The 19841-nt window shown below is 47.9% G+C and overlaps 1 protein-coding gene across 2 annotated transcripts; it reads left to right on the plus strand.

The window, feature by feature from the left end:
- Window positions 1-12471: 12471 nt before the first annotated feature.
- On the plus strand, window positions 12472-17563 carry RRM2 (ribonucleotide reductase regulatory subunit M2). Of its 2 annotated transcripts, XM_068407843.1 has the most exons (11): window positions 12472-12582; window positions 12663-12744; window positions 12918-12923; window positions 13011-13135; window positions 13314-13430; window positions 13946-14079; window positions 15204-15298; window positions 16084-16217; window positions 16664-16768; window positions 16904-17017; window positions 17411-17563. In XM_068407843.1, the coding sequence occupies exons 1-11, from the start codon at window positions 12472-12474 to the stop codon at window positions 17561-17563; spliced, it is 1176 nt and encodes a 391-aa protein (XP_068263944.1). The 2 variants fall into 2 exon arrangements, with proteins under 2 accessions (XP_068263944.1, XP_068263934.1); XM_068407833.1 differs by lacking the exon at window positions 12918-12923 and having other exon boundaries at window positions 12663-12740; window positions 12998-13135.
- The last annotated feature ends 2278 nt before the right edge of the window (window positions 17564-19841 follow it).

Genomic DNA, 19841 nt, shown 5'->3' on the forward strand with positions numbered 1-19841 from the left:
AGGTGTTGGCTCTCCAGGCTCCCACTGGTCTGGATATAACACTCCAGCGTAGCAGCAACGGTGGCAGTGAAGTCCTTAGTGGGCTTATGGCACCCCTGCCACTTCACGAAGGGAGAAGGGGACAAAGAGTAAAAACTATCTCAGGAATACCTGATGGGAGAGGTTTCTTTGCTCTCCTGTCCTTGCTGTGATGTACCAAGGGGTTTTTTTCCCCTGTTGGTTCAAGGTTCTGCCATTGTGGGAGGCTTTTCAAAGAGCCCTGAAAACACTTCACAGCATCTTCTAGAGATGACCACATTCACCTCATCGCCTCTAGAAGTCAGCGATGCTTGGTTCCCAGCTCTCACCTCAACTCACTGAGCTGTAGCTTGCAGGGGGACTGCAAGTTGCCCTCTGAAATCTGGGCTCACCCCATGAGATTAGGATCAAAAGCCACAGCTGACTCTGGAGGCTGAGTAAGAGCTGGTGGAGGGAGGTGTTGGTGGCTGCGCTGTGCTCCTCAAGGCCTGGACCACGGTCGAAGCAGGCAACCAAATGCTGGTTTTGGTGTGACAGCAGGATGGTGGTTACTCTTTACATCATCAGGTACTTGTATAAATGCCCAGCTGCTAAATATATCTGGGTTTCCTGTATTTCTGTTCTGCCTCATCAGAGCAGATGATAGCTGTTCACCTCTCTCTGCAGTAAATGGGAGGAAGGCCAGCTTAGCACCACTGAGAGAGGTAATAAACTTCTCCTGAGCCATGGTTGTTCCTCCGGTGCTTGCCAGGCAAGGTCAATACAGCTTTCTTCCCAATTTAACAAAACTTTGCATGATTTGTGGCTGCAGTCAACTGTGACTGACTTGAAAAATGAAGCAGTTGTGGGGCCTCCAAAGTCATGGACTATGTTGCTCACGATCCCTGACTTCCCCTGGAGGTAAGGCACTGGGGAAGATGCTGGCTTGATGCATTTTTGGGTGGTGCAAATTGAAGATGTCTTTTTTTAATGTTGAGCCACTTGACAAACAGAGGCTGAGGAGAGGCTCAGCAGCAGACTCCTGCCAGCTGACGTGAGCCACCTCCCGAAGCCCACCGGTGTGTGCTGCCATGCAGATGTACATTGTCAGAGAGATGCTGCCGCCAGCACAACCCTAAGCTCTGCTTCCAGGAGCAGAGTGGAGACCTCTGAGTCACCAAATATCTGGATGAGACAGGCTGATTCTCCTCTAGCGTTGCAGGAAAGGACACTCTGGACCCATGCTGTGTTTTTATTAGTGCTTCCATATGATAGCAGCATGAGCACATTAGGAAAAGGCACGTTTTCCTCCCGGCAGCGGTGAGAGCAGCAAATGCTCGGACAGAAGTTAATGTATATTTTCCCTATTCACTAGCATTATAAGGGCCTGCTCTTGGCTCTCACCTGGCAAGGACCATTCCTCTCAGTATTTCAATGCCTGTGTGAATATGAATTTTTGGTGGTTAACCTTGTGATGGCAGGGACCTGGGAAACAGGTGATGGCCTTAATTCCTTCTGCTTTCTTCCTGTGGAACATCTTTCCCAGGACTTTGCAATTATTGCTATAGATCATTTACAGGGTGTCATAGAACTGTAGAATCATAGAATCATTTTGATTGGAAAGGACCTTTAAGATTATCGCGTCCAACTGTTAACCCAGCACTGCCAAGTCCACCACTAAACCATGTCCCTAAGCACCACATCTACTCATCTTTTAAACACCTCCAGGGATGGTGACTCCACCACTTCCCTGGGCAGCCTGTTCCAGTGCTGTATCAGGAGGTGTTTTGTAGAAGCAGTGTGATGGGACACACGGGGCATGACCAGTGCCTTGTTTTCCACATGTGCCAAGCAAATGACTTTGAATAGACAAGGTATGACCAAGCTCAGGGAAGGTGGCGAGTGCTTGTGCTGAGATACAGCATCACGGCAGGCCCAGGGCAGGGGTGGGATGGAGGGAACTTCACCCTCAGCAGTCCCATGCCCTGACATCCTGTCTGACTTCCAGGAGCTGTGAAGGGTGTGCATCCCCAGCTCTGGCCTCGCTGATGCAGGACCCTTCTCCCTGCTGGTTCAGCCCCACAAGGGAACTGGCTGAGCTCTGGCTCCTGGAATATTTTAGCTATATTACCAGTTTCTTGCTTTCCTTCACCGTCTTATTATCTCCCATATAGCAATAAGTGTGATAACAAGGAATCACTTGGAAGCAAAGCTACCAATCCCCAGCACTGCTCCCACATGTCACCCTGTCCCATAGCCTCTTCCAGGACCTGCTGGCAGATGCTCTCCTAGGTGCCCTGGCAAGCACTCGTATTGCAGACCATGATTTGGTTGAGGAAAATAAGGGTTAGGACTGCAAGAAAAGACTCTTAAAACATGGTCAGAAAGAGAAAAACCCTAGCAGTGGTCCTGTGTGAAGATACAGGAGACAGACTGGTCTTGCAGGAGGTGTCTTACTGTGATCTGAAGTATTTCCTTCTCCCTCAGTAGCTGAAAATGTTGTTACCTGTGAAGGAAACAGCTGAGAAGCTCCAAACCACCATGTTGTAATAAATATTAGGATTCTGATGTTCCAGAGGGGAGGGAAGGGCTGCAACAGGAGTGGCTGTGTAGTGCCTATTTGCAGCTGATGTGGCTGAAGTCAACTTAACTCGGCTAGCAAGGCTGCAGCTTGCACCCCTTTTGGCCCATCAGCTGGGGAAAGGGGAGAAGGCGATATGGAGAACGGAAACCTGAGTGTAGAGGTGTGTGAATTTAACCCAGTGCTTATCTCCATCTCAGGTATTTCCTTTGCAAAGTGTTTTGATAATTGCCAGCACGAGATGGGGAGAGTGCATTCTGCTCAGGGCCAGGGCAGCTGCTGGCAGGAGCTTGGGCCATTTTAGTATTATTTCTAAAAAAAGGCACCAGGGCACATGAATTTCAGGGAGACCAGAAGAAAGAAGGAGAGGAGCTTTTATAACCCTGGGCAAAATGCTTTTTTTTTTTTGTCTCTAGGGAATGAAGGATTTTTAATTATTTGTTTTTCCTTGTTCTCTGTGCTACGTAACTGGACACAGCCCTTACAAAACCCCGCCATAGGCTGTGTAAATCTTCACTGGGGCTGACTCTGTGTGTGCATGCGTGTGTTCATCCACCAGCAGTGGTCTGAGGCAGCTGCAAGCAGCCTGCAAAGCCCCTGACACTGAGCTCTGGAGAGCTTTCTGGGACAAGTGCTGCCTGAGAGGGGCTTGAGCAATAAGCAAAAATACCATCTCTGGTTCTTGAGACTCTGCATCCTCAGAAGAGGGGCTCCAGCGGAGATATTCAAGCCTGATGCTGATGTTGGTGATGCTGATGTTGATGCTGCCGGTGTTTGCAAGGACTCTGTGGGGTCTGCAGCGTCCTCTCCTGGGCCACGTGGCACTGCGCAGGGAGTGTTTATCCATCTCCTCGCAGGGCCATCCACCCCATCCTGGGTGGGCAGCCTGTCCCAGACACGGAGGAGCTGCGGAGGGGCGAGGAGTGGCAGCCTCCCCGAGGGGTGACAGCCTCCCTGGGCGCCTTCCCCGCGGCAGAGGTGGTGGGAGGACTGCGAGCTCCCTCTCCCGTCACTGCCCAGTGGGGACAGGGATGGGGAGAACGCCTTTCCCACGCACACATCCCTGCAGGAGCGCTGGAAACCTCCTGGGGAAAACTTGTCTCTGTCATAGAATTGCAGAATGGTTTGAGTTGGAAGGGACCTCTAAAGACCATCTAATCCAACCCCTGTCATGTGCAGGGACCTGCTCAGAGCCCTGTCCAACCTGGCCTTCTAGGGATGAGGCATCCACAGCTTCTCTGGGCAACCTGTTCCAGTGTCTCACCGCCCTCATCATAAAGAATTTCTTCCTTTTGTCCAACCTAAATCTACCCTCGTTCAGTTTAAAACCATTTCCTCTTGTCCTGTCACTACAGGCGCTGGTAAAAAACTTCTCTCCATCTTTCTTATAAGCCCCCTTCAGGTACTGGAAGGCTGCTAGGAGGTCTCCCCGGAACCTTCTCTTCTCCAGGCTGAACAACCTCAACTCGCTCAGCCTTTCCTCATAGGAGAGGTGCTCCAAACCTCTGTCTTATCACTGCTCTTTCATCTCTGTTTTTTTCATACTGTGTCCAGGTGGCTGAGCTTAAAAATGGATGATCTGAACCAGGAGAAACGTCTCTGGGTCGTTTTGCTTCTTAAAAGCGCCCTTACTGCATGTGGTGTCCAGGACCTGGGAGACCAAAACGCCTTCATCCGTGCATCCCCCAAGAAATGCCCTGGGCTCCTCAGAGACCTGAGCTGAGGCCCAGGGCTGTGATTGCTGCCTGTCCTTGCTGCCTTCTGGCAAAGTGTCTGATCCCCGTGCTCTGGTCACTTCTGCTCCCGCTCCCCACCCCATGCATGTCTGGTTTGCTAACCCATATGAAGTCTTGTTCCCCTGCCAGGCAGTGCCCAGAGATTGCCAAGAAGCACTGTGGCTTTATTAGACTGGATTACAAAGTCCAAACAGCGCAGATCCTCTGCACCCTCTCTCCTCTCCCCCGTGCAGCTTTGCTGCTCTGAGGTCTGTGTCTGTGCTCATTAGCTTTGCAGCCAGACATTTATGACCTCTGCAGAGAAGACAGGATAGATGGGGTAGTAGTTGTGGAGCAGTCTCATCCCTTTTTTTGACTGTGACCTTCAGAAACCACTTCAAGTCCAGGCTGTCACATACCTGTGTCCTCACTGCATGGAGCTGAAGACATTGGGTCTTACGGTAACAGATGTGTTCCTGGGATGGCAGGACTGTTGCCAGGGAAGGCATGGTGTCACACGTGGAGCATGTGCTGCTTTTCAAAGGTGCTTTTGAGCTGGGATCTGTGCCAGGGTGGGAGCTCAGGCACTGGGCTCCAGATTTGGGGCAACTTGGGGAAAACGAGGCTGGAAGTGGCTGAGGGAGCCTGGTGCTCAGTGGGAGCAGCTCAGACGTGAGCCCCAGGGCCAAGGTGGGGAGGGGGCAGGATCCCAGGGGAAAGAGGGTGCAAATTGCCTTGTCATGAGGAATTAATGTGACAGCACTGGAGAAAAGGGAATAGATGGGAACTTAAAACTAACACTGAAAAATATCAGAAAAAAATAGAGAAGTAGTGGGGACAGCCACAGGGAAGGCAACTATTGCACGAAACTGTAGAGGAGATGCAATTCTGTAAGGCAGTGCAGGCAAAGAATGGTCCTGTAATGCCTTGCTGTATCCATCTGTGATTGATCTAGGATGCTTACATAGTGGAAGCTTTCCCAAATCCTGCTAGGAAGGAAACACCAGTAGTAATTCAGCTCCAGAAATATATCTGTTAACAAAACAAAATAATCCCTCTTCTTCCCCAAGGGCTGGTGTGGGAAAGGAGTGGATCTCTTTAAGGGTTTTAGAAGGAAGGGAGTATGGGAAATGCTGTATCCTTTAAACAAATTATTTGTGTCTCAGCTTCACTGAAAATGCTAGAGGTCTCTGAACCCCCAAACAGGAGATGTGGCAATATGTGCTGGAGCAGGTACAGTGGCTCTCTGTTGCCTAAGAGTTGTCTCCTGTTTTATATTTTTTCCTACTAAAGTTACATGAGACCAGCTTGTTCTGCTGAAACAAAATATCAGTGATTTATTTATTGATGTTTTCATTGTTAAAACTTTATCTTGAAGATTCTCCCCCACCTTTCTTCAGCTCTGTGTGCCAACAGGGACAGCTGGGGGGAACTGGGCTCCTGGTGTGCCCTTGAGCTTGCTGTGCAATGAAAGACCATCTTGATGGATGTCAGACAAAAGGACTAATAAAATAATCTATCCTAATCCTTTTACCCTCGGCAAAACTTGCCAGTAACTGCTGAACAAATCATAATGTGACTGAATAAAACTGTCATGTGTGTTCTAGAAATCATGACTGGGAATTGAGGAAACTACTGCGTCCCCAGGAAAGCTGGTTCAACGCATAATTACCTTTGATGAGAAATATTTCCTTTCTGAAACTCACTTTCTGGTTACTGCTCAAAGCTGTAAGAACTTAATGCCTTTTTTCCCCCCATGGGTTGATTACAGCAGTGCTTGGTCAGGGTGGTTATCAAGCCGCTCCTCAGCTTTCTCGAAGTAGCACTGAATAGGGCAGCTTTCTCCAGCGTCTTGCTTCAGGGCAGGCTTTGGAAGCCTCCAGTCTGCCCTGGGGCTGTCTTCTGAACTGGTCCTACCTTTGTCAACACCCTTTCATCCCTTTGCTGCTGGGACTGGGCACAGTGAGTAGGTTCAGTTTGAGATAATGATGATGCATTTAGATATCCAGATGCAGGTCTGTCTCTCTCATATTCGATGGCTTGACTCAGTTGCCTAAATATGGACATTGGTGCCATTTGAGAGGCTCCAGGAGATGTGTGGCTCGCAGGGGTGACATGGGAGGTATGAGAGACCTTTAGGGACCAGCGAGGGCAGGCAGGATGCTCTAGGACGTCTCAGGTACCCTCAGGGCCTACACACCCCACCCATGGATAGACATCTGCCTTTGGGTGGCTGAATCTTGAACTGAGCGCCCCTGGAGCTGCCCCGTGGATGCTCTCCCAACTCCATGCAGGAGGGAAGCGGTTCTGCCTCCAGCTGCGATCCCTCTGCGTATACAGTGGAGGACCTGGTTTGCCTTCTGACCACATGTTAGCCTGGGAGGCTGCTGATGGAGCTGCTACGTATCATCACCCAGGAGCCCCTCTCTGCAGGAGCAGTCCAGCATTTTGTAGGAGTGACCTTCAGTTTTCTTCCCTAGCATGTGATCTCGCGTTTAGGCTCATTAACATCAAGGACAGAGTGAGACAGGCTGCTTCTACACTCGTTATTCACCACCCACCACATCTACCACGTGAAAACTTTGCAGACAATCTCAGGACACTGAGCCGGTGATGATATGCCCCTACGATGACTTTCTAAAGTCTATCAGTTAACCAGTTTTAATCCTCTCAGTGTCACAGAGCAGTAGATCAAATGTGCCCTTATAAAACAAGAGATTTTGTTTGATCAGCATGACTGTACTGCCGAAAGGATAATGGATACCAATCTTTTTTTTTGTCTCCTGTATCCCCATACAGGCCTCTGTGTCATTTATTATCAGACCTCCATCAATTTATCCACCTGTGGTTATTCCTTTGAATGCAAGTGCAATATAAAACCACTTTTCTGTGTTTTCATGGACCCCTGAACACTGCGGGCACTTGCCTCTATCTTTCTAATTTCCATTTTACCTGTTTTTTCACCCCGTTACAATTCCTAGGGTCAATTACTGCCTTCACACACAGGCTTATGCCTATCTTGTCTTTTACTTACTTGAATGTATTCAGGATCTTTCCTACTGCTGCCTGTTTGTGTGCAGGGACTGACCAACTAAACAGTCCCTTGCACCTTGTCCTATCACCATGGGGTCACTGCTAGACCCCACAATGAAATTTGCCCTGGCAGAGCAACAGGCACGGAAGGAGCGTGCTTTTCCCAGTCCCTTTTTTGGCATAATTGCAGTTGAACCCTGACAAATACTGAACCTTCTCAAGCTCTGCAAGGAAGTGTCTGGCAGATGCCACCAGAAAAATGTGCAATAAGTCCCCCTGTTTTCTCTGCCTTGCTGGAAGAGTGCAGATGTCATGGGCATCTGGAGCAGAAAAGGGCCAAAATGTTGTACTATCCCAAAGCCAAGAGGCAGAATGCTTTCTCAGTCCTTTCATGCCAATCTTGACTAGGTGATTTTTGGAGTAGGGATCCCAGCATACACCAGAAAGTCTGGTGGTAGGAGGTGTTCACTTTGTTGAAGATAATCTGCATCTTCCAGGGAAAAAAATCTCTGCTGGGGGAGAAAAGGTCATTGGGAGCAGATAGAGCAGGGATGGGGGGTACCTAGAACCCAGGACTTCCCTGCAGATGAGTAAAGTTTGGGTGATAACCAAGCTGCCTGCCACTGACCCAGTTAAGAAAAATGATTTGCAGTCCTGCCTTTGTCTCCTCAGTTATTGACTTTCATGGCTTGAGGCTGGTTTTCTTTGAAACCATTCAGAAGTACGGGGGGGCTCCTGGCTGCTTTGCTAAGATGGCAAGCTTGTTTTGTGGAGCAAGAGGGAAAGGGTAGCTCAGATCACTTGGTGCGTGTGGTAGCAATGAGTGAGATGCATCAGAAATGCCGTTGTGCAAGAGCCCTGCTCAACATAAACAACATGAGCCTGCCCAGAAATGAGGGACCTGGGGCTGCCTTCCTCCTATATGCAGTTTCGTATGAGTAAGTGCTGAGGAACGTAACCCCGAGGAAAGTTCACTGAACTATTCGTCCGCTGTGATTGACAGGCTGCTGGAGCAGGAATGACCTGTAATTTTCCATGTGTGGCAAGAGATCATCCACCGTCTCCATGATCAGAGCGCAGGAGCTGAGACCAAAACCTGCTCGAGGCAAGTCAATGGTGGGCCAAAAGTCTTCTGCTGATGCCATTGCTTTCTTCTGCCGCAGGAAACAAGAAGGTGGTGCTACCAGAGAGGAAGAGTGACAACCTTCTTGAGCACATGTACAAATGCAGGGCCGGGTCTCACTACTCCAGCTCCACAACATGCTCATCGATCCTGAGGAAGGCACCAAAGTCAGCGGTGCTCTGGCGTATTACTGACCGCCGCTGAAAGCTTGATTTTTCCAGCTCTTGAAAGTCTTTTAACACTCATTCCTCTACCCGGCACTTGTGGGACTGTGTCTGGAGCACTGTGCCCAGCTTCACAAACAGCAAAGAAACAACATGTCCAGTTACACCATTGTAACCCCATATGTGGTCATATATTACCTGCAGACTTTGTCCTGAGAGTTGTAAATGGTGGGTAAGGACCTTGAATAGGCAAGAAATACGGTTTTAAAAAATTAAAGACAGTGGGGATGCTAAGCATGGGAGGGCTTTGCTTTTCAACAGCTGCTCATTACCTCCGGAGAAGCTGGTCATCAGGTAAGTAGGCAGCTAATGATGGTGCTTTCAGACCCGCAAATTAATGGGCTGCATCAGCAAATGTGGTATCCAGCTAGAATCAAGCTAATAAAGACTTGTTTTGTTCTGCTCTAGATTCCTCAGTGAAACAGCCTGCTGAAGTGCCTTGGCTCCACAGGCAGAGCCCTGCAGCTCAGTTTCTACAGCCCTCCCTTGAGTTATAAACCCCCCAGCGAGAGGCAACCACCTCTAAACAGGGAGGCAAGCTATTTGGGCAAATTATTTGTTCACACCATTGAAGTTTTGGTCTAAGTCCTTATGGCTCGGATCGGTTCTGGGGAGATGTGGAGCATCCTTCTCCCCAGCACAGCTGAGTGAGCGTGTGAGGAAATGTTGAGGACTACCTCCAAACCTGTTGGAGAAAGTGATGGCCATTGAGACCACTGCTTGTCACCTTGGCAGTGTTGTCTGATGGCCTTCTCCTGCTCACCCACCCTGTTTCAGCTTATATTTAGAGTATTTAGATTTCTTTTTGCTGCTTGTGGAAGTCAGGCTTTGGCATTCTCAGGCCTAAGCGGGGACCCTTCAGCATGATGCTCTATACAAATACCAACCCTGCCAGACTGAGCAGTGGGTGAGCATTTCAGGGTTTGGCACAGATGAACGTGGCTGATGAGGCCACGCAAACAAATCACCTTCCTGAAATCAGGGGAAAACCGTCAGCAAACACTGTGTCCTCAGCTAGTGATGAGCCAGCCTGTGTCTCCCATGAAGTTATCCTTACTAACTTGCATCAGTTAGACCAGTCACTGCAGTGGTGGGAAGCAGTCAGCAACCTGGAGTCACTGTCCATCTGTCCCGTAGGCAATCTGCATTAAAATGGAAGAAAACCAATGCTCTGATCAAGGAAGACCCTGCCCTGAGCGTTACCCAGTGCCACGAGGTAGGTCAGCTGAGAGCAGTACCCATCGTGATGATGGGGACAGGAGGTTTGGGGGCTGTAAGATGTGCCTGGTGGGAAGGGGCTTTGCTGTGCTGGCGCTGGGGGTACCATAACAGCAGTGGCTGGGGCAGAGGCTGCTGCTGAGCTCCACCTGATGAGACATGCCAGGGCCTGGGTGGAGGTGGGTGCTGGGACACCAGGGTGGACAGTCTGGAGGGGGACCTGTGCAAACAGCATGGTTACACAACACCCCGCACCCGCCTCGCCCAGCTGCCCCGGGCTGCTCTTACTTCCACCTTTCTGAGTGCCTAAATTCCTGTAAACAAAGAAGGCGTGAAACTAATAATCAGAAGAGCAGAGCATCCTTTCACACACCCAAAGAGAGGGTAGGAGCCAGCTGACATCCCCTGTGTGATGCTGAGCCCTGACACCTCAAAGCAGGGCAGCAGCCTGCTGCCTTGAACCCAGCTCTGGCAAAGGAGCCAGCTTGAAAATGCTGGTCCCAAAATGCACTTGCGTCATGGAGGAGGATGTATGTGAAGAGGAGAGGACTCCTCATGCTTGCTTTCCTCCACGACACCGCTCGTAGGTACATGGCTAAGTACTGCACACACCGTGTAAACCTCGGGGATGTGCCTTGAGGAACAAATGTAATTGGGCTAAACTGCTGTAATAGGAAAATTCAGTGGGGACTCTCATTCCCAAATACCATTTTGCTGCAGCTAGAGCAGCACAGAGGTGCCACGTGCTTCCTCGCAGGCCCTCTCTGTGCTCTTCAGGGTGTTTTTTCTCCCTGCAGAGCCGTCATCCCCGGGGCAGGGCTTTGATCCCCTGCCATAGGCTTCCGAGAAGAGTGGGTGAGCTGCAGCGATAGCAAGGCCGTTGCACCATGACAGCCCTTGGCAGCAGCCCAGGGCTTGTGGACTGGTGGCTTTGGGGTCCTTTATTGGGGTAGGAGGGTAAATGAGTTTAGCTGGGGCAGGGAGGGTGCTGCCGTAGCTTTCTGCCAGCTCCCCCCGCAGCTGTAGAGGTGGCAGGAGATAATAGGGTGCTACGTGGGTGCTGGCAAGTCTTTTGGGAGCTACCTGGCACTCCTGCCCTTGGGAGTCACTTTCCTGGGGCAGAGCAGGAGCATGTCCATGTCCATCCAGGCTGCCTACTAGGATGGGGTTTTGTGGTGCTCGCTCTCCTGGGGTGGAGATGTCTATTTAGCACAGAAGGTCCCACAGAACATCTCCTGGGTGGGGGCCTGCATCAGTCCTGTGTCCTAAATAGGACTAGTAAATACCACAAGCCTAACCTGTCTGCTGGCCATTTCTGATATGTCCCAGCTGAGGAGAGCTCAGACCCAAATTTGTGACCTTGACACTGATGTGCTAAATTGAACAACTTGGATTTAGAGTGTCAGAGGTGATGCCAGAGGGGAGTCTCTTTGTTTTTCTTCCAAATCTACTCATTATAGCAGTAAATTTAACACAGTACCATTATACAGTTGAAAGGACTGTACTGACTCCCTTGAGGGCTTGGTCTTCTGCTGCCCTCCTGCGCTACCTGCTCCTCATCCAGGCAAGCACAGTGCAGTGCCGGGCCTCGTAAGTCATCGTCCCGGTTCCTGGGGGCATGTGCTCAGATGACAGTGACCATTTGGTGTCATTCAAGGACATTGTGCATCCCACATGGCAGAAGAGCCTCCAAGACTCATTAAACTCCTGCATTCATTAAAACTGCTTCAGGGAAAACACTTTGGTTGAAGGGCGCAGATCTGCAGAGTTGGAGGAGGAAAACAACGTTCAAATAAAGGCAATTTAATGAATATAAAATAAATGCTGACTTTTAAAAGAAGATAAATATTCACCTGTTCTTCTTCATACCTGTGTACTCCTTTTCTTGCGCTATTTATTCAAAATGTGTGGAACCAGGTGGCACGTGGAGTCGGTTTCTGTCTCCAAATCGAGGAACCAGTGTTGAAAGTGAAAATGAATCAGTAGGTAGGAGGGACCAGAAGAGAGTAAGACAGGGACGAGGGCAACACGGCATTACCAGATCTCCGCCTTAAACCCAGGCTACGGCCGTTCCCGTATCTGCAAACAAGTTTTCTACTTTCCTCTTGTATCCCAAATCTTTTTAACACAGACACAGTAGGCAGGACGCGCAGCTCAACCGCTCCTCACAAGGAGCCGCGCCTGCCGCAGGCGACCCCGGCTGCGGCAGCGCTCTTTCCCGCACCTCTCCCGCACCGCACTGAATTCCGCGCCAGCCCGCGGCGGGCGGTGGCCGCCGGGGGCGTGGCCTCGGCGCGGGGCGGGGCCTCCGCCCTCTCCCGCCTTTCCCCCCCTCCCCGCTCCCGCGCCAAAGCGACGGGCAGGTCTTTCCCTCCCGCCGCCGCCGCCACAATGGGAGGCGGGGCCCCGGCCGGCGCACCAGCCAATGGGAGCGCGGGGGCGGGCAGTGGCGGGCGCGGCGCGGGCTGTGAGTGGTCAGCCGGGCGTTCTGGCGCCAAGTTCGAAGGGGATATAAAGGGGCGGCGCGGGGGCTGCGCGCCTCTGTTGCCCAGCGCCGCTCGTCCTCCTGTCGCTGCCGCCATGCTGTCTGCCCGCGCCCCGCTCGCCGCCCGCCACGACCAGCCCCGCGTGTCGCCCATGAAGGGCCTGTCACCCATGAAGAACATGGCGCTGAGCGACAAGGAGAACACGGTGAGCGCCCGGCCGCCCTCCCTGCCGCTCCCCGCCCGGGCGCGCCGCAGCGCTCTCACTCGGGCCCTCTCTCCCCGCAGCCCCCCACGCTCAGCAGCGCCCGCGTCCTGGCCAGCAAGGCGGCCCGCAAGATCTTCCAGGAGGGCGACGGGAAGCCGGTGAGTGCGGAACACCCGGGGGCACCGCGCCCGCCATTCTCCCCTCTCCCGTTCCGGGCGGCTCATGTTCCCCCCCGACCCCGCCGTCCTCTCCCCCGCGGGAGCCACTCGTCCCCGCCGGCTGCCGCCCCCGCTCCCCTCTCCCTCATGGGGCTCTCCCTCTCCTTCCCGCCAAAGCCCGGCGTCGCCTCAGCACCCCCCCGCCCCCGCCCCGGCGCTGAGGCGAGCCGGGCCCGAGCCGCTCTCCGCCGCTCCAGGTGCCGCGGGGAGCGGAGAAGGAGGAGGAGCCGCTGCTGCGGGACAACCCCCGCCGCTTCGTCATCTTCCCCATCCAGTACCACGACATCTGGCAGATGTACAAGAAGGCCGAGGCCTCCTTCTGGACGGCGGAGGAGGTGAGGGGGCGGGCGGGCCCCGGCTGCCCCGGCAGCGCCCGCCCGGGCAGGGCCTTCCCCACCGGCTGCTCCTGGGGGCAGCCCCGGGGCTCGGGTACGGGCCTCCTCGTACCTGAAGCCCCCCCCGCCCCACTCCGTCTCAGCAATTATCTCATCGATTCTTTTGGCAATGTTTTAGGTGGACCTTTCCAAAGACATCCAGCACTGGGAGTCCCTGAAGCCCGAGGAGAAGTACTTCATTTCTCACGTCCTCGCCTTCTTTGCTGCCAGCGATGGCATCGTCAACGAAAACTTGGTGAGTAAAAACAGTCCTGACAGAAATGTCACTTTGTGAAGTGAAGCTAAGAAATATCTACACGTTTGATGACACACTTGATGGCTGATCTGGCTTGTTGCTAGATCAGGTAGTCCTATATTATGTAATGCTGTTTTATGCGAATTAGCAAATTGGGGTTGCTTTTATAATCTACAAGTTAGCCCATTCCCCCACAGGGCACTGAGCATTCATTGCCTTATGGTAACACTTGGCTGCTTTAGAGCCCTTGTTCTGCTTCTGCCCTCTCAGTGCTCTTTTCCTTAATAGGGCTAAGAAAAATTAAGAATTTTCCCATTTTTCTTGGGACCAAAGAACAATTTGTGACTTGGAGCTATGAGAGGCTACTGTTCTTTATATTGCTGTTAATAATCCACAGGTCTGGAACTAATCAGAAGAGAACTCTGTGGGCCAAGCAAGAGCTGTTACAGTATCAATGCCTCTAATCTGCAACTTAGTTATAAATGCTTTTGCGAACACTCATTTATTTCCTCTAGGTGGAGCGGTTCAGTCAAGAAGTACAGATCACAGAAGCTCGTTGTTTCTATGGCTTCCAGATTGCCATGGAAAACATACATTCAGAAATGTACAGTCTTCTTATTGACACCTACATTAAAGATTCTAAAGAGAGGTTTGTATTGCTTGATGAAAGGTTTGAAACTCTTTAAATGTTGAGATTTAACTGATGCATATCAGTTACTGTCTGACTTTAAGGCTAATTTTAGGATTTAAACTAGATTTATATAAAATACCACTGCTGCTTAAGAGCAGCTTTACTTCAGAGTATCTTTCTCCTCTGAAGTGTGTGAGCAAGAACCTGCTTAGATTAAGAGTGAAACTGAAACTACTTAATACTGAAATAAAGGAATGAAACTATGTAAAACATGGACCAGTCAAATAAGGGGAGTATATTCAATTACAGTAAGTGCTCATATGGAAAATCCCTGCACCTAGTAGAAAGCTATGTTGGGAAAGTTTCTCTGATAGTATCACTTCTATTAAAATGTCATCTCTAAAACTGCATTTAGTTAACAGCTAGCGCTTTTACATAGCATGTGCTGTTCTTACTTGCTTGACTGTTTTGCTTGGAGGCAAAAAGCATGTCACATTTGCCAAAAAGTGGCTTGTGGTCTTGATAAAAAAATATAACCGAAGTGTAAAATTTTCATAACAAGATGAATCAGTTCAAGAATGGTATCTTAAAACTAAATGCAGGGCTATTAGCAGTCCAGACTTTGAGTTACACTCTCGTGTAACCAACACTTTCTTGTCAGACCAACATCCTGTTGAGAGAAATGCCATGTGGTATTGCAATGCTATTTGCAGTCTAGAGATATTGAATCGCTGCTACTTTGTAGAAAGCTGACAGTGTCATCTATACTCTGAGATGCTTAATTCCAGTAAGCGTTTGAGGAAGAATTGCTTACATGACAGCTTTGGTGCCTTGCCACTGGGAAGTGGAGGCTGGTTAGTTTTGAAAGCCTTGTTCAAATGTAATACTTGATAAAACAGTATTCCCCTCGATATTGCCAGGGGAATTCATGTGAACTGCTGCTGATGTGATGGGAAGGTGATGAAAAGGTAGTTGATGGGCACAAATACAGCTAGATCGGTACACAATAAAATGGGGAAGGAGCTTAATTATCAGGGTGAAGGTGCAGAGCACTTGTAAGTGAACAGGACCATCTATGGTTATGAATATTTATTGTACTAATTGTGCTGATGACCAATTCTAATGAGTTTTATCCTTCTCAGGGAATTTCTTTTTAATGCTATTGAAACGCTACCATGTGTTAAAAAGAAGGCTGACTGGGCCATGCGCTGGATTGGGGACAAGAAAGCAACATATGGTGAGTACATCTATTGGAAGCAAAGTAAAATTCCTTCCCTAAAAAAGATGGAGGAGCCATCATTTCTTCAGACTTCACAGTTCACAAGGGTTATTGTTGTCCCAGGGAGAGTACATGCTCTCTGGTATAAGATACCGGTATAATTCTGGAGATGAGGAAAATAATTTTCATCTTGCAAATCAACTACTGACATGAATCTTTGTAAAATTGCTGCCTTTTGAATAAGGGTAGCTCTGCCTGGCTATATGATCAAACTGTGAATTGCTGTCATGTGTCCAGAACTACTGGCCATCTGTCTCCAGCAGACATGTACAGTTGGAGGCTATAGCTCTTCTGCCTTACTGATTCTTGATGTCTCCCTTCAAAGGCAAGATGAGATGGTATAGATCACTGCTTTGCTAGTATTAAAGCATTCTTCATGGCCAAAGTTCCTTAATCAAAGATGAGCAGACACTGACTTAAATCAGCTGCTAAAATGACTGTTCTTTTTCAGTGTGCAGTCTTTGAAGAAGGATGGTATTGATGGTTAACCTGGGGGAAGGAGCCTTGGCTTCAGCTACTTAGTAGCTATTCTAATTGTTTTTTACTTTGTCTCATGTTTAAAAGTTTTGCTTAGTGACCAGAAGCATTTACTGTAATAGTTTTTAAGGACAGGCTACAGCACACTTGAGCAGAAATTTCTTCATTCTCCTTGGAGGATGCAGTTCACTGGTCTATTTGCAACTTCTGGGTATTAATCCTGTTAAGTTTTCTGTGTGATATTACTGTCAATCTCTTCTTAACAGGAGAACGTGTAGTAGCTTTTGCAGCAGTGGAAGGAATCTTCTTTTCTGGCTCTTTTGCATCAATTTTTTGGCTGAAGAAAAGAGGATTAATGCCTGGACTCACGTTTTCTAATGAGCTCATCAGCAGAGATGAGGTATGAATGAAATTCTAGCAGTTAAGATGGTAATGTGCCACAGTAGCTCAAAGGAACAATATTTGTTTGGAGCCTGTATTTTAAAACAGGAGTACGTTTAGAAGCAGGCAGTCCATAAAGCTCACAAAAGTGTGTAAACGTGTGTCATCGTGGATCTTGCAGCAGAGAATGAATGAACTTGGCATTTTACTTCCTCTAAAGTAGTTTAAGGGTTCTCACCAACTCTTGCACTTGGTATAACTTGCCATTTGGAGCAAGTGCAGCTGGTACTGGCTGAACTTGCTTATGGCTGCTTCTGGTTAGGCAGAAAGTTGTCTGTGGATAACACTAAATGTGGCAAGTGCAAAGATGGTGCCTAGACATTGGGCTGTTTATTCTGTGGTACTGATTTGAATGGCTCTTTTAAATCAGTGTTCCTGAAACAATTTTCTGAAACTTCTTTCCAGGGCTTGCACTGTGATTTTGCCTGCCTCATGTTCAAGCACTTGATACGCAAACCATCAGAGGAGAGAGTAAAGGAAATCATCATGAATGCTGTTCTCATAGAACAGGTAATTCTCTGTTCCTTGCTTAGGAACTTGATCGCAATTAAGCATAAAGCTGGGGAGCTGTTGGGTATAAAATTAACCTAGATGGTACAGAGTGAATACCAGTTTCTGTACATGAAGTGCTTCTATTATCTGCAGGAATTCTTGACGGAGGCACTGCCTGTAAAGCTGATTGGCATGAACTGCACTTTAATGAAACAGTACATAGAGTTTGTAGCAGACCGGCTTATGTTGGAACTGGGATTTAACAAGGTAAGGCTCTAATACACTGAATCTTTCATAGGGGAAAAGATAATATTAAATTTAATTTCCTCCAGAAACCCAAATCCTAAAATGGCTGCAGCAATATTGATAAAACTTGTAAAACCATTTAGCAGTCCTGCTGCTAGATCCTGTTTGGAGACACAGGAGGAAAAGCAAAAGGATGCTATGGAAAAACAGCTATATGAGAGTTGCTGTGCTTCTGTCTACTGCAGCTAGTAGACAGGAACAAAGACAGTAAAAAAGGCTTGGGGATGAGATTTTTGTTCACTACAGTAAGCCTGCTGATGTTCTCATTAGACTCCTTCCAGCTGATCTCTAATGCTCTCAGGTATTCAAGGTGTGAGCACCTGCAGTGACTATAGAATTGCCTTTGCATTTCAGATATACAAAGCGGAGAATCCTTTTGACTTCATGGAAAACATCTCTCTGGAAGGAAAGACCAATTTCTTTGAGAAGCGAGTAGGTGAATACCAGAGGATGGGAGTCATGTCAAAGCCCACAGACAACTCGTTCACCCTGGATGCGGAATTTTAAATGGACTGAGACCATATGAGTTAGTGTATGCTCCCCTGTTTACAGGGAATCCTTAAGTATATTGAGTCACAGTGTGACTTGATTCCTGTACTAAAATCCCACTCTTGAAAAGTGTGGTGATATTGGTACTTTTCAGGAGGCTAGTGTAGCTCCAGCAGTAAAATCCCTTTTTATTAGACTTTGCCGATGGTGTTATTTCATAGAATGTTTAGATGTATCTCTTACAACATATGCTACTCCATTTTGTGAAAGATGCAGGCACCTTCCTTCTGCAGGATGGGAGGGTATGGGCGGTGACCACTAGCTTCTGCTGTTCTCCCAACAAACAAAGGAGCAGTTGAGAAATTCTAGTCCACAATTTGCTGAATACTCTGCAGAAAACTCTGGAGGCAACTACATGACCTCACTGCTTTCTTAGCAGGTTTTAAGTTTACTTTTTTACTATTGTTTTAATAGTTTGTACATAAACCTGGCACTTTAATGTTTAAAATAAAGAACTGCCTTGTAGTACTCGACAATGGTAAAATGCAAGTCTAAATCTTTAGACTTTTGCAACCTAACCTTTCATGACTTGTGCTTCTTTCCGGGTATGTAACTTAAAACTGGTGCTGTGAATCAAACTATATCGATTTTTGAAATCTGTCGAAGAACAGGAAGAAACTTGGTATGAAAGGTGAAGAACTTAATAAACTGGATATTCTGGGTACTGAAAAACAACATGTAGCTGGCTTCTGGACCTAATTGCTTTTTCCTTAATATTTGGGAACAGTATTTCATTTAATTGCAATAAAGAGCTGGTTGGATTCAGTGTTGTACCAGCTTCAGAGCTTCAATGGGCACAGCTATGTGTCAATTTCCTTCTGAATTGCAGACTTTCTGAGGAAATGCAAGTTCTGCAGGAAATAGCTGCTTAGTCATGTAGTTGGTAGATGTTGAGTGAAATTGTTGCGCTTAGCTCTGACTTTCAGATCAACTGCACTAAAATGGGTGGTGTTCCAGGGTAAGTCCAGCTAATTCAGGCTGGAGCAGTATTCTTAACTTCTGCATCATACAGTTCAGTTTTGGTTTTAATACATAATGGTGAAAATGAAGTATGTGCTACAACTTACTCCATACTAAACAGGGAGCAACAGGGATGAATATGCTTAATACAACCTTAAGGGCATGTGGTCTATGAAGGGGTTCTCTGTGGTCTCAGTTCCTGCAAAGGATCTGCAGTGAGATTAAATAACAATGGGATAGACTGAAATTAGCTACTACCTTGATGTACAAGTTTATTCTATGATATAATCTAATACCTAACTAACAAGGGCTGTCCTGTAAGTCTGCCTTTCTTCAAGTGTAGTTGATGTGGAAAACGATTTTTACAGAATTTAAAGCACTTCCTTGAAAGGAAAGAATGCTGGAGTTTGCTTCTTTCTGCTGAAGTGCTTCCTCTTTTGAAGTACAATAGATATGGTGTGTCTTTGAGAGATGCCACCTTGGTATACAATTAACTGACTTGCTGATCTTTGCTCCTTTGCTTTTTGATTGCACTGCAGGTGATGGTGTTTGACTGTTCTTCCCCTGGGTCTGTGAAGCTAGCAGGTTGTGCATGTTTCCAAGACTATCCTAGGGAGAAAAAACCATAAATAATTAAAAAATCCCAAGGCACAAAGACTGGAATTCAAAGTGAAACATACAAGACTGTTAATGGATCTCTAATGGCCCTGCAGAGCTGATGTTGGTAACAGGTCAGTGATTGCAGTGGTCTGAGAAGAATATATTAGAAACTGGAATAAGGACATGTTAAGTTGGACAGCCAGACATGTAAATTTGAAGCACTGAAACTTAATGCTTGTTTTTAAAGTTAGGCAGGTTTCTGGCTAAATATCAGCATTTTTTTCAGCAAATTGGGCTTTGTGCTTTTTCTTGGCCCTTTTTTTAGTAACAAAAGCTTTGATCAAATTAGACCTGATACAATGTATCAGAACTCATGGTGTAGGGCTATGTTGTTTAGAGCATAAACGAATAATAACCTACTGAGACCAGTATAATTTAGCAGCATTCAATTTATATTCAAATCTGTTAATTTATATGCTGTAGTAATGTAGAAAAAGGGTAAGACTTCTCTAATCTGTGTAGGGTCTAGCTATATTACAGCTATCTTTTCCCACTTGATTCTTAGTATGTGCCACGGATCAATACGTGGAAATGATGAGGGTGGAAAGCTTTAATTTGTTATCCTTAATTCTGGGAGATATGAACTGGAACTGTATTTTCAACATAATATAAAAGG

The sequence above is a fragment of the Nyctibius grandis genome, chromosome 1 (assembly GCF_013368605.1).
Source record: "Nyctibius grandis isolate bNycGra1 chromosome 1, bNycGra1.pri, whole genome shotgun sequence".
Classification (NCBI taxonomy): domain Eukaryota; kingdom Metazoa; phylum Chordata; class Aves; order Nyctibiiformes; family Nyctibiidae; genus Nyctibius; species Nyctibius grandis.

What these genes read in the sequence shown, in the direction of transcription:
- RRM2 (XM_068407833.1), top strand. Translation starts at nt 12,472, where the DNA reads ATGCTGTCTGCCCGCGCCCCGCTCGCCGCCCGCCACGACCAGCCCCGC. An exon ending in TGAGCGACAAGGAGAACACG is followed by an intron (nt 12,583 to 12,662) that starts GTGAGCGCCCGG and finishes CTCTCCCCGCAG; the next exon opens with CCCCCCACGCTCAGCAGCGC. An exon ending in GCATCGTCAACGAAAACTTG is followed by an intron (nt 13,431 to 13,945) that starts GTGAGTAAAAAC and finishes TATTTCCTCTAG; the next exon opens with GTGGAGCGGTTCAGTCAAGA.